Consider the following 13591-nt stretch of genomic DNA (forward strand, 5'->3'; position numbering starts at 1 on the left):
GCCCCCATCCGCTCCCACCCTGGCCACAGTGCCAGGCTCCTCTCTGGATCCAGCAGATAGGCAAAAAGTGCCCTGACCACAGAGCTGGCGAATGCCTAATCCCAGCCACGAGAGCCTAAAACCCCATAACCAAGCAATTAAGCTCGGGTCCCTCACAGGAAGCTGAGAAGAGCCAATGCATCCACGGAGATTATCTCCTCCTCCCCCTCCTCCACAGATCCAAGTCTCAGGGAAGTGTTCACAAGAGGATCAGGTTGCTTGTTCTTTGCTGGTATGTGGGGCTGGTAAGACCACAACACCCTCCCCACTCCTGGGGCTTGGCAAAGCCCTTACATCCTACTAAGACTCGGGATGGCTCCTTTTCTCATCCTGCCTCCCATCCCAGCTGATTAGTCGTTAATTAGAGCCATCTGGGACCTTTGGCTCCAGCCCTGACCCCACCATAGCAGCCACCCTTGACCAGCAGCCATGAGCAAATGATGGAGATGCCAACTGCTGAAGACTGTTTTTCTCCCTGTTCGTACCTTAGGAGAGTGCTTCCCTTGAATCACTACAGGAAGGCAAACACAGCTTTCTGGCAGCCATGGAACAAGAGTGAGGAAGGCCCTGTGGGTGCCAGGACATGGGATTAGCAGCCAAGATGGTACCTGACCTTGGTCCCATATTCCCTGCTTCTCCCATTCTCCACTTGGGTGGGGAAAAGCAGCAGGTGAGCAGATGGGCTCTGCTCAGATAGGCAACTCCCATCCAATCCCACACGCCCAGGAGCTGGGACCCCTGAATATGCCAGTCTGGGGGTGGAGGGATCAGAGAACTCTTTGAGTCACTGCTGCCAGCCAGCTCCCAGGCTTGGGGGGGCCAGCAGTGAAGCGATGCAGGAGCTGTGTGGGTTCTGGCCTGCAGTTTGGGTGCCCTGCAGCCACGTTCATAATTCACATTGCTCACATGCTCATGAAGCAGCATGGTGTGTTCTCCCAAAAATGTCTTTGCTGTCAGGGGCAATGGCAAAGTTAGGGGATGGTCATAGACAGCCCTATCTGGGCTCTGTTGAACATCCTGCTGGAGAAGAGCATTGGGAAGGGCTTAAATGCTCCCAAGGGGCACATCTGTGCCTCCCCCAGTGGGTCATCACACTGCAAGGGGTGAGCCCTGAGGCTGCACAAAGCCCTGCTCCCCACACCCGGCATGAGCACCCCCAGCCGTGCGCAATGACAGACTTAGGGCTGTGCTCCAAAATGCTGGCCAGCCCCCAGCACCACCACAGACCACTCCCAGTACCACCATGAGCCAGTCCCAGCACCACCATGGCCCTGGCACCCACTGCCTGCCCTAGGGAGAGCAAGGCGGGCAGGATTTGACCAGGGCGAGAAGCGGAGTGTGCAGCAAGGGGCAGGCAGGCATTGCCTGGCACGTGGCAGCCGTTCCTCCCAACACCCCCATCTCTCCTTCCCCAGTCCCAGGTGAGCCCTGGTCCTCACCCAGGGTTTTCCCACAGTCCAGGCCAAGCTTGCAGGCTCCAGGGAGCAGCCCCTGGGGTCTGGCCTTTCCTCCGGCAGCGGAAGCGGGGGAGCATGCGCAGCCGAAAGGGCCACGAATACCATCACTCGGGGCTGGGGGATTATTTATAACACTGGCACCTCTCCAAACAGATGTTTCTTTTTATTCTGAACTTGCACTAAATGGGTCACTCGTTTCCTCTGTCTCCCATGGGCTTAAAGCAGAGGGGGAAAGCAGAGGGGATTGGGTTGAGAGTGCAGGGCTTGCCCTGGTCCCACGTCCCCCTGTGCCGGCTCCTCACAGCGACGACGTGTTGTGGAGAGCCCACGGCTGGAGATTTGCTGAATTGTGTATGTGGACATTTTGGTCCCCCCTCATTTGGAGAGGGAGGATGGCCATGGTCAAACAGGGCTGCATGGGGCTCGCCACCCCACCCCATTCCTCACATGGTTGACCCCCGGGCTGCTGAGTCACCCTGCTGAGGCTCAGGGTGGACTTGTCATCCTCCCCAGCAGCCTCCCCCTGTGCTTTGAGGTCATGGACCTCATTTTCAGCTTTCTGTCAGATGCTGTCAAAGCCTGTGATAGCCCGTGGCAGGCTGGCCTGGAGGAAGCTGCTGTGCCAGCTCAGGCCCTGCCATCTGCTGCAGGACCCTCACAACCACACAACCACCTCCTCCAGGTGGTACCAAGGCTGGGGACCAGTACCTGGAGTCCTGGGCAGGGCCTTTGGTTGTGCCAGCCCCACTCCCTGCTGCAGAGGCAGGCAGAAGAGCCATCCCCAACTGTGGTCACAGTGTCCCTGGGCTTGTATTGCCCCAGAGGTGGCTTCTGCCCCTGCTTTGCCCGTCCTCTAGAGAGCTTGGTTCATACCAGGGCTGTGGCTTCAGTCACATCTTCAGAGTCTCACAAAACCACTTGGAGTGTTCTGGCATTAGTGACCCTGCCTGTGAGTGCCTGCAGAACCTCAGCTTTCCCTGACTGAAACAGACCCACAGATCCAGCACACTGCAAACAGGTACCCAGGGCTCCCAGCATCCCTTGGTTCCCCCAGTGTTTGGGTAAAGCCTCAGGTCTCCCTTGGCACTGGCACGTGACCAGGTGAGGAGGATTTTGCCCCCAGGGCAGGGATGGTATGTGGGACATGGGGACTCCCCAGCCCAGCTGCTCCTCAGTCTGGTTTCAGATTTCCTACTTCTGCGTTTTATCAGCAGCCCTTTATGGGCCTTGGGATGACAGGCTCCCCATGTGTGTGCCCTGCCTAATTCTAGGCATTTGCTGGGAAAAAGAAAAAGGGCTCTGTGATGATAATCTGGCCTGTGAGTAAACACGGTGTCATGGGAGCCGAGGGACCCCAGAGGAGAGATGTTGCAACTCCAGACAACTCCAGCCAAGGGGAAAAAAAAAACAACCACTCGGTTTTATTTAGATTAAAGGGTGGGAAAGAAGCAGTCACAGAGGCTGGAGGGAGGGTGGCAGAGGAAAACAGGACAAGCCAAGGAGTTTCACTGCTGGACAAGCAAGGCTTGGGTTTCAGGGGTCACCAGCCTTTGCTCGGGGAGGTTTTTGCCTTCAAAAGCAGGGGGTGATGTCCCCTTCCCCCTGCCAGGAGAAGCCTTTGCTCCCTTGCTTTGAGGGGCATTGATCACGGGATCCATAGGGGGAATTTTTCATTACATACGGGCACCCATGATCTCACTTAATGACTCAGATGCGCTGAGACAAAGAAGAAATAAAGTGTATTTGACTTCCCGCTAATTTGCACCAGATGTCCCTTGCCTGTTTGGCAGGATGGTGGGACCATTGAGCATTGTGGGAGCGCCTGGAAGCACAGCCCTGCAAGAAAAGGGGCTACAAATAGAAATTCAGAGGAAGAGAAAGGATTGGCGGCTGTGTGAGAGGCCTGACTTTGCCTCTCCACTGCTTCGTGGTCGTGCTGCTGCCAGATGAGATGCCCTCATGGGCAGGGCCGGCACCCAGCACCTCTGCCCTGTGTCACAGGAGTGGGGAGGAGAGCAAGGAGAGCATAGATAGGAAGAAGAGCAATGTGGGACAATATGTGCGGGAATTGCCCCTGGAAATGCAAATAGGATTTTCTGACAGGGGGCTGTGCACCCTGATTTCCAGCTGACAGCACACCCCCTTTCTGGTGATCGATGGTCTGTAGGGACCAGAGCTCCTTGCAAGGTGGCTGTCACAGCAGCTGTGGCTGCTTTCCTGGTCCCCAGCATGCTGAGCTATCTCTTCCTTGTCCACCAGCTCTGCAGGCTGGTTCCCAGCTCCCACAGCTCTAGAGGTGCTTCTGGGACCTTCCCAGTGGTTCTGCACAGGACACTGGTTGTGGAGAGGCAAGAAACCTGGTCTAGGCATGCTGGGGAGGATGGCAGAGGACTGAGAGGGCATCCTTGGTGTGGATGTTCCTCTGTGTAGATCTCCTGTGGTTTAAGGTATTTGCAGGGCTGGAAATGACCCTGTCCCACACGATCCATGCTTGGGGACAGGCAGTGCCATGTGATGCCCATGCCAGCAATGGCTGCCACATGTGCTGAAATGATCTGCCAGGAGCCCTGTACTGTACACATGCTGGGAGCAAGCACAGAGGGAAGAGGGCTCGGAGGTGTGGCACGGCATGCAAAGCAAAGTCAGAGGAAATTCTTGCCTTGTTACCCAAGAATAGTCAAGACTGAGCCCACATAACATATTTTGGGCATTAGCAAAGGCATCTTCGGCTTACTAGAATCCTTAAAGAGAGAGGTTTGGCATGGGGGAACATTAATAAATCAATAAGGTTTGGTGATGCACTGTGAGGTGCAAGGAGTAGCAGAGGTGACTGAGGGAAAGGTCCTCCTCAGACAAAGGTGGTACCATCCCCAGCAGAGGCTGGATACTGCTCTTCCTTGTATCAAAAGCCCTGGGCATAGCCCTGCTCCTGCTGCAGAAATTCCTGTCCAAGTTCATCAGCCACAGAGGCATCAGCCCCCATCCACACGAGCGAGGGAGTGGGAGAGGAGGCGGAGGAGAAAGCTCAGCTGTCATCAGATTTGGGATGCAGGAGAAATGGGAGCGGGCTGCTCTGGAGAAGCTGTGAAGTCATGAGATGGGGAATCATGAGACTTGAATCCCGGTCCTGGCGCAGCCGTGGCTCTGGCCGTGCTGTTTGACCTCTGCTCTGGCCCTCTTGCCTGTGTCCTGTCTGTGGGATCCCAGGCCATCAGAGCCCAGGGTGCTTTCTGCTGCTGCTGCTCAGGGATGTCAGGGTGACCCCACTTATTCCACTGCCCCATGAAACCACTGCTGGAGTACGAGGCTAGAGATGCTCGAACACGCTTCCAACAGTGTCTGGCCCCAGCCAGCCATGGGACACTTTCCTTTGCCAGCGCAGCGGTGGGCTGGGAAAGCCGGCGGCCCCGGGGTTGTCTCTGATCTCTTCCTCTCAGCTGCAAACTCCACTCTCCGCTCTGGATGTCCGGGGGAGGAGCGGCCGCTGGGTGCATTCCTGTGACCACACGTGCGGCCAGGCTGGTGTGATTACAGAGGGGAGATAAGGACAGTGTCTGTATCACCGAGCAGGGACAATTGCCTGTATCTGTGTCTCCAAACCCTCTCGGCGGTGCCCAGCTCTGGCCTCACTGGGCAGCAGTGTGGGTGCAAGCAGGGACACGCTGTGCTGGTTGTGGGGGAGCTGGCGCTCCCCACAGCCCCCGGCCGAGCCCCAGCCTGGCCCCTGGGACCTGAGTCCCCAGGGGAGCACAGCCACCCCACAGGCATGTGGGGCTGGACGTGGTGTGGGGCTGTGTCACCCAGCCAGCCCGGCTGCCCTGCGAGCCAGCCGACCTCCTGTCTCCTCTCCCAGCCAAATTCCTCCTTTAGAATAATAAACAGTGCAGCTCAAGAGAAAAGCTCCCTCCCCTGCCTGACCAGGACCGGCTTAACCTCAAATCACAGAGACAGAGAGGGGCGTAGAGAAGGTCTGTACCTGTGCTGGCAAGGGACGGGAGGATGGTGAGGGGTATAAGGTGGGGATGGAGAGGTGGGACATCACCTCGGTGGCAGCAAGGGGGGAGGCTGCTGCAGAGCTGCAGGGCGGAGTGAAGGGTACTGGATACGGCATTGCTGTGGGAGCTCCCTGGCCTCCAGGACTGTGCCAGGATGGGTGGAGGCAAATGGTCCCAGGGCTTGAAAATACTCAGGTCCTGGCATGTGGGAAGCATGTCTGGGGGTCCGTGGCACCCTGCTAACCTATTGGGGTGGGAGGAGACCATTCAAGGCAGCTGAGCATTGTGTAGGTACTTGTGTTTGGGTCCCTGGGTGGGATAATGTCTGCTTTTGGATCACTGAGTGGGGTTGCCCCTCCTTGTCTGGCACTCATAGTGGCACTTACAGTTCCTGCTGAGAACAAAAGCTGGGATTGAGGAGAGAAACAAGTGCTCTCCAGGCTGGCAGTGAGCTTGGGTGCATTTGCATCCCTTGTGAAATGCCTGCGTGCACTCACAAGTGCAAGCACATGTGTCCCCGTAACAGGGTGAGAAAGGCTTCTCCCTTCTGCAAGGCAGTCTCCCCGCGCGTCCTGCAGGGCTGGCAGAGCTCAGAGTCTCCGAGTCTCTAGCCCTGGCCGGAGCAGAAAAACAAGGGAGAGGTCACCACTCTCTGCGAGACGTTGCCACCCTCCCACTCTGCTTGGGAAGCATCTCCAAGAGAAATGCCTTTCTGCAAAAGCTGCAGCTTTATTAAAACCAGCTATGAACACAGCGGAGGCGGCCAGAGGCGGCAGGCGGAGGCTGTGGGGCTCTCACTGCTCACTGGAGCAACACCCCTGCCAGTCCAGGACCAGCGCACACCCGTGCCCGGCTCGCCAGCGCCGGCAGGGCAGGGGTTTACCCCATCAGTGATCCTGCAGAGATCACTGGTGGAGGGACTGGACCTGTCTTTGTGGGAAGAGGAAGACAAGATCTCGACTGGTGGAGTGAGGGACCTGTCTTTGTGGGAAGAGGAAGACAAGATCTCGACTGCAACAGGAGTAAGTGGCAGCCATGAAGCTGGACAGGCAGCTAAACGCTGGGCATGGGCTTGGGAAGATCTTAGCTGCTTACAGGAAGGTATTTGGAGGTTGGGGAGGTGAATACACCACCTGGCTTGTGCATGCAGGCAGGGAGGGGTGAAAGGAGAGGATCACAGTTGTCCTTACAACCTTGAACGTTGAATAATGGATGAATCACACACCTCTGTAAGGGAGAATTGGAAAACGAAGGTAATTGTTCTTCAGTGCCTTGGGGGCAGAGATTAGGTTGTCTATTCTTCTCTCTACTGCAGCTTGGTGCTCTCTGAGGGTGGGTGCAGGGAGGTCACATTCATTTACAACCTAAATTTCACCTCGGTCCTTTCATCCTACCCACCCCCAGCTCTTCCCCTAAGTGCTCTTATCCCCTCTGGCAAATGCAGAGAGTCATGGAGGGGTTTTCTGGCGGGGCAGGGGGGGGGAGAGAGGGAAGTTGCTGAATAAGCTGGAGACCTGGAAGGATTTGCTGGTAAGATCAGACTTTTGTTGAGCCAAAGCAAGAGAATAATAAAAACATCTGACAAACGCACGTCATTTAAAAACCATTTCCTCCTTAACATCAAGCAGACCGGGAGGCCACTCCAGGGCCAAGAGGCTGCAGAGAGCTCAGTAAGAGACGGTGCCTGGGGCCAGGTCAGCGAGTTCAGGTTGCCACTGAACCATCCTCGAGCCTGGTGAGCGGCTCCCCAGGGCAGTGCTGGTACCGCAGGGGGCTTCTCCTCGGGGTGTGTCCTCCCAGGGGCAGGGCAGGAGCTCAGCCCTGAGTTGCAGCGCGGCTGAGCCGTGAAGTTCAGCTCCGTGCAGGAGCGTCCCCAAGTTCAGGACCACTGAACTCATTTCCCCCCAGCTTTGCCCAGGCACAGAGGAAGCCTTTCCCCTCGCTCTTCCCCTTGTTGGTGTGTTCATTTTGCTTTTCAGAAATACTCATCGCCACCCCTGCAGGCATGAAAAGGAGGGTTACCCAACACCCCAGTACACAGGGGACAGACTCCTGCTTTTAGGGAAATCTGGCCTCGTCTCTTCTGGGCTCTTGGTTTGCACCAGGAAGGGCTGAAAAAATCTCTGTGGAAAAGATTCCTTGAGAAATTGTGATTTAAAGGATTTTTAACAAAAAATTAAATATCTTAAATATTCTCTTAAATGTATAAATTTAAAAGTTAAATACAATAAACTAATTTTTTGTGGGGTTTCTTCAGGCTTGTCATGTTTTAACAAGGCTTCCTTTATTTCATTGGAAGGAGCAAACAATGTGGGAGGGTTGGAGTGGGATCTGTTTTCTAGCAAGTTTTATCTCAGTGGGACTGAAGGAAGAAAAACTAAGGGAAAAAAAGGCAAGTGATAGAGCAGAGGGAGGGAGGAAGGGGGGAGAGCGGCATTTCCAGCAGAGATGAGCAAAAATTGACACAACTGCTGGAGCCTCCAGCAAAATCCCTGTTTACCAGAGGGAGATGCCTTAGAAACTGCTCCTTGTGGAGATCCAGTGTGAGGGGGAACCAACCAACCAACCACCCTGACAGGAGGGAAAGGCTGAAAACTGGAAAGAGATGGGAGGTTTCTGAGGTGGAGAAGGGAGCCCAGGGCTTGGGTGTGGGCTCAGGGATGGCTGAGGGACCCCTCCTCTGCTGAGTGCTGTGCTCATCCCACTTTGTTCTTGACAGGATTCAGCCACCAAGCCTGGACCCCACCATGCTGTGCCCTGCTCCAAACACAGGTCTCTGGCTCCTCATCCTCACTGGTGAGTGCTGTGGCTGGGGAGGGTGTGCAGGATCAGGGGATCCCTGGGGCTGTCCCCTGGCAGCTGTTCTGCCCACCCATGGGGACACCAGGGAGGAGCACATGTCCCAGTCGCACTGGGACATCTAGACAAAGGGTGAAGCAAGGAAGCTGGGAGAGACACAGGGAGCCATTCAGGAAGACCTTGCCTGCTCTATTGCTTCCAAAGGATTTCCTGCAAGGTTTTGCTTTCATTCCTTTTTCACTCTCTTGTAAACTGACATTGTTTCAGCCTGCTCTGTGTCCTGTCTGACACTGTCCCTGTGGAGAGGCAGCTATCAGTGCAGGGAATTGCCTCCTCTCCTCCTCTCATCCTTGCCTACTAAATGCATGGCCTTCCCAAACCTTTGAGGGTGCATCTGAGAGGTGCATATCTCTGCTTTTAGAGAGACAGGCTCATTTTGGGGTCAGCAATATGATCGTATAGACTGTCATCTCCCTGGGCCATGTAGACCAGATCATAAGATGTATAAAAGCCAAAAATGTGAGAAATATGTGTGGGAGGCCCAGGTCCCACCCATTTCCAGTTTTGTCCTCATCAAGGATGCTCCTTGGGCTGGTCCAACACCCAGCATCAGAGCATGGCTGCCTCCCTGACTCTGTTCAACGCCCCAGCTTAACACTGCCCCAAGTCCCTCCTGAGCCATCCTGATGACACTGGACAGCAGCACTGGGTGGCACTGAGGGCGCAGTTACCTTGCAGAAAGGTTGGATGAAGGCAGACTAGTTAAAGCATAAAATGGGAGGTCCTCCACCCAGCATTGCCACAGACAACATGGGCTACTTTGAACACTGCTAAACCTTGTCACGTCTTATTTGTTCTCTGATAAGTGTTGCAGGAGGTACAAGGAATGAAGGTCTAGGCTGGCTGGACATTTCTGAGGAGGGCATGGGTTTGTCAGTGATGACAATGCCAAGGAGGACAAATCCAGGAAGGTTATTTTTCAGTGTAAAGGCCGACACAACAAAGCAATTACATTGGCATGAGGTGGTGCTCCAGCTTCCTTCTGCTTGGATTTCAGAGGAATCCAATTTGGTCTCATCTCCCTCCTCTCTCAGGTCTGCTGGAGGTGACGTCTGGGGGCAGCAGGCTGCACATTGAACCCACAGACACTCAACTTGAACTCGGCCTCCACAGCACCTTCTCCCTCTTGTGCTACGGGGACGGAGCGCTGGTCTGGGAACGGGAGGGTCAGCCCCTCTCTGCCTCACTGGAGCACAGGGATGGTGTCTTTGTCAGCAACCTCACCCTCACGAACGTGACAGGCCATCACACCGGGGAGTACACGTGCACCTACAGCCCTGAGCAGGCTCCAGAGCCGGCGGAGAGGAAATCCCTGTACATCTACGTTCCAGGTAGGGAACAGCACACCCGTGTCTCTGCATTTCCACAGGGTTTAGCAACCAGGAGAAAGAGGGTTTTGAATTATTGTCTTATTCTGTGTCCAAGCACCTGGCCTCCAAAATCCCTCCTCCAATTGCAGGAGAGCCCTTATGGCAGGTCTTTCCAGCTGTGGCATGGCTCTGGTATGCCAGCTCTTGGAGAGACCCATGTGTGGTGTGCTGGGACAAGTGGTGGGGGACAAAGGTGGTTCTGGGTCTCTCTCACCCTTTCAGGAGAGGTTTGACAAGCCCACAGCATACAGGTGTACTTTGCCATGGGGTGTATGGGAAGAAGCATCCCACTAGTGTGGAGACAAGGCCCTGTTTTGGAACATTCCAGGAGGAGCAGAGAGCAGTCCTGGTTAAACTTCAGGCAGGTTTCTGTAACCAGTATTCCCTCTCTCCCACAGATCCCTCCCTAGTCTTCCTCCCCGCAGTCACCTCTGAAGAGGTTTTCATCTTCATCACGGGCTACACAGAGGCTGTCATCCCATGCCGTGTGACCAACCCACGGATGCAGGTGACCCTCTATGAGAAGAAGGTGGAGAACCCCATCCCAGCTGCTTATGATCCACAACAAGGATTTAAAGGCTTCTTTGAGGATAAGACCTATTTCTGCCGGACATTTGTGGATGACCAGGAGGTGGATTCAGACACCTTCTACGTCTACAGGATCCAGGGTGGGCTGCCATTGTCTTAGCACAGCTGTGTGCCTGCTGTGGCTGTTCCTTCAGCCCGATGGCAGGGGACACCAAAACTCTCCCTCCGCCTCCTCAGTGATGGCCCTGATCAGTTTGGAGGCTGGATTTAGTCCTGTCTTTCTTCCACCTTTCCCACAGTGTCGTCTGTGAACGTCTCCATCAGCGCAGTGCAGACCATAGTGCGTCAGGGAGAAAATGTCACCGTGCTGTGCACCGTGAGCGGCAACGAGCTGGTCAACTTCAACTGGGACTATCCCCGCAAGCAAGTGAGTGCTCCAGACCCACAGGATCCAGGCAGCAGCTCCAGCCTTTGCCCAGATGTCCCATGGCAATCACTCATCAATATCTCATGGCAGAATCCCCATGTGGGATGATGCTACTGCTGCGTAGGGAGGTTTGATGGGGATATCCTTGGATTGAGGCTGTCTCAATGGCCTCTCATCTGTGCATGTTCGCTGTCCCTGTGGCAGCCAGACTGGGGTACTCTACCCCTTCCTGATCCCTCCCTGTCAGCCCAGCTTTATAGCTCCAGTGGCAGAACATGCTCTTCACTCCTCAGACCATGTCTCCTGTCCCATTGTGCAGGCAGGGAAGGCTGTGGAGCCGGTGACCGACTTCCTGCCCGGATCCACCCACGAGATCCGCTCCATCCTCATCATCCAGAATGCAGAGCTGGAGGACAGTGGGACCTATGTCTGCAATGTCTCCGAGGGCTACCATGAGAAAACAGACCGGAAAGACATCACAGTCCAAGTGATCGGTGCGTTGCTGCCCAGGCACCCAAAGCCAGGAAACCATGTGGGCGTCCAGGCAGGGTGCCCCAGTGACCCCCTCTCCTCTCTGCACACTCTTCCCTCCCCACCTCTGCTCTAAGTAACCATGGCAAAGAGCAAATCCTCACCCCATGTCACCCCTGCCCACTTCTTGGCTTCAAAACATCCCGAATCTCCCATCATGGCTTTTGTGACCCTTTAAGGCACTTGAGGGTATGGGTAAGAGTTCTTCTGCACTGCACAGTGCCAAGGTAATGTGAAGACATATTGTCACCTCCCATCTGCATCTGTCCTCTTTTGTGTAATTTGAGGGAACCTGCCCCATCCCTTTTATCTCCCAAGGCAACACCCACATGCTGCTGCCCTGTGAGCACCTCTGCTCCAGTGTGGCTCTGCAACCACACTCCCCTCAGACACAAGCCTGAAGCCTCGAGGGATGGATCTGGAGCTGCCCCACCACTTCTGGGTGTTCAGAGAGTTTTGTTCCAGATCCATGTTTGTCCAAAAGAATGGAGAGGGGTTTATTTCTCGATCTGATCCCCCTTATCCCTTTTGCCCCCTCTCAGAGCGTGGCTTTGTGCGTTTCCACACCCACCTGCCCAGCATGGTGTACACCGAGGTCCACAAGAGCCATACCATCCAGGTGGAGGTGGAGGCCTATCCCCAACCAAGCATTGTGTGGCTGAAGAACAACAAGACATTGACCATGGAGAGCAGCAGTGAGTTCACCATCACCAGCAGGAACCTCTCAGAAACCAGGTTGGAGCCCATAATTTCTCACCAGGGTGCAGGGAGGGGATATTTCACAAAGTAACCTCCAAACTGCTGGTTGGACACAGTGGTTGAATGCTTTTCCATGGGTGGATTTCGAGCACGCCTCAGGTGGGTGGGAACTGGTTGCCTCCAAGCATTATCAGTCCCAGGTACCTTCCCACACCCATCACTCCGGGACTGTGTCTCCCCCAGGTACCAGACGGCTCTGGTGCTGGTGCGGGTGAAGCAGGAAGAAGGAGGATTTTACACCATCCGGGCTTTCAATGAGGATGATGAGCAGGAGCTGTCCTTCCATCTGCAGATAAATGGTGAGGACTGGCATGGAGATGCCGGGCTGAGGAGTGTGGGAGCAATCTCAGGTGGTGGCACCGTCCTTTGCTGCAGAACCCTCAGGCTGAAGCCCTTATTCCTCTGGCTACAGCTCCAAAGTGGTTTTGGTTAAAGTAAGAGCATTCCAGCAAGAAACATGCTCATTTGAAATATCTCACACTTTGTCCAGGGCAAGGAGGACAGGGAGATAGCATAGACATCAACAGCTTGACCTTCATGCCCTGGCCCAAGGCAGTAGATGCAGAGATGATTGCACAGCTCTGATGTCCAGGACTTTCCTCACACTCACCTATGCTTTCCAAGCAAGCTAGATGGGGCAGATCTCCTCCACAACCCCCTCAAAACTTTCTCTTTTTGCTGTTAGCTTTCAAAAATAAACCACAATTGATGTGATGAGTCCTGCCTCATCCCTAGGCTATGGTAGGGATGCATTCCCTAGTAGAATCACTTTGCCCTTTCATCCTGCAGTCAGAAAGGAGGATTAATTCCCACCACTGTCTTTTGGTTTCAGTACCAGCCAAAGTGGTGGATCTCAAGGAGAACAGCAGTGCCAGCAGTGGGGAGCAGACTGTGACATGCTCTGCTGAAGGCATGCCCCAGCCAGAGATCAGCTGGTCTGCTTGCAGCGACATCAAATGGTGAGTGGAGCGACGGATCCCAAGGGAACAGCTGGATTCTTGCATTTATTAGAATAACAGACTATTACTTACTTGTATCCTGCTGGCCTCACACCTGGGCGTGGTCCCAGCTGCCTCTCAGGTGCCTTTTATCCTCCCCTGGACCAGGTGCAGCACCAAGGGCCAGCCCACCCGGCTGCTGGGGAACGAGTCTGCCGAGATCGGGCTGCAGACCAACGCCACGTACCACGCGGAGCGGCAGGTCTTCCGCGTGAACAGCACCCTGCAGCTGCACAGGGTGGACGAGCCCATGCTCCTGAGGTGCACCGTGCAGAACTTCCTGGGCACCAACTCCCAGGACATCACTCTGGTCCCACACGGTGAGGGCTGAGGGAGGTGGGCTTTTCTCTCTGTGGCTCCAACCTGGAGGTGCTGGGAGCCAGGACTGCAGCCCTCAGAGGCAGAAAACCTGGGTGTTTCTGACCAAAATGAAGCCTCCTTTGGGTTGACCAGAAAAGGTTGTTCCAGGGGAAGTCTGGAGCCCTTATGTCCACTGGCCATGGACATCCTCTTCCCACCATTGGCAGGGTCATCTCTCCAGGGAGGCAAGACAACAGACCTGAGCAGGTCCTAGGTGTCTTGTTATTAGCCCACAAGTCACTAGATGGTGCCAGGGACTTGAACATCT

General features: G+C 55.0%; 1 protein-coding gene across 2 annotated transcripts in view; it reads left to right on the top strand.

Moving 5' to 3' along the window:
* The window catches only part of PDGFRB (platelet derived growth factor receptor beta), a 32511-nt gene that overhangs the window by 5155 nt on the left and 13765 nt on the right, over positions 1-13591 (top strand). The window contains exons 1-10 of one of the 2 annotated variants that reach the window (XM_051793849.1): positions 624-709; positions 8211-8287; positions 9385-9681; positions 10119-10388; positions 10548-10675; positions 10995-11169; positions 11749-11941; positions 12149-12264; positions 12798-12924; positions 13072-13283. In XM_051793849.1, the coding sequence (XP_051649809.1) occupies positions 8239-8287; positions 9385-9681; positions 10119-10388; positions 10548-10675; positions 10995-11169; positions 11749-11941; positions 12149-12264; positions 12798-12924; positions 13072-13283 (1567 nt within the window). In that variant the 5' untranslated portion in view covers positions 624-709; positions 8211-8238. Of the gene's footprint in view, positions 1-623; positions 710-8210; positions 8288-9384; positions 9682-10118; positions 10389-10547; positions 10676-10994; positions 11170-11748; positions 11942-12148; positions 12265-12797; positions 12925-13071; positions 13284-13591 lie in introns of those variants that run through there. The other variant, XM_051793848.1, reaches the window with a different exon arrangement.

This window comes from Manacus candei, unplaced genomic scaffold (assembly GCF_025592945.1).
Source record: "Manacus candei isolate 608988 ecotype Guabito, Panama unplaced genomic scaffold, ASM2559294v1 h1tg000037l, whole genome shotgun sequence".
In the NCBI taxonomy this organism is placed as follows: domain Eukaryota; kingdom Metazoa; phylum Chordata; class Aves; order Passeriformes; family Pipridae; genus Manacus; species Manacus candei.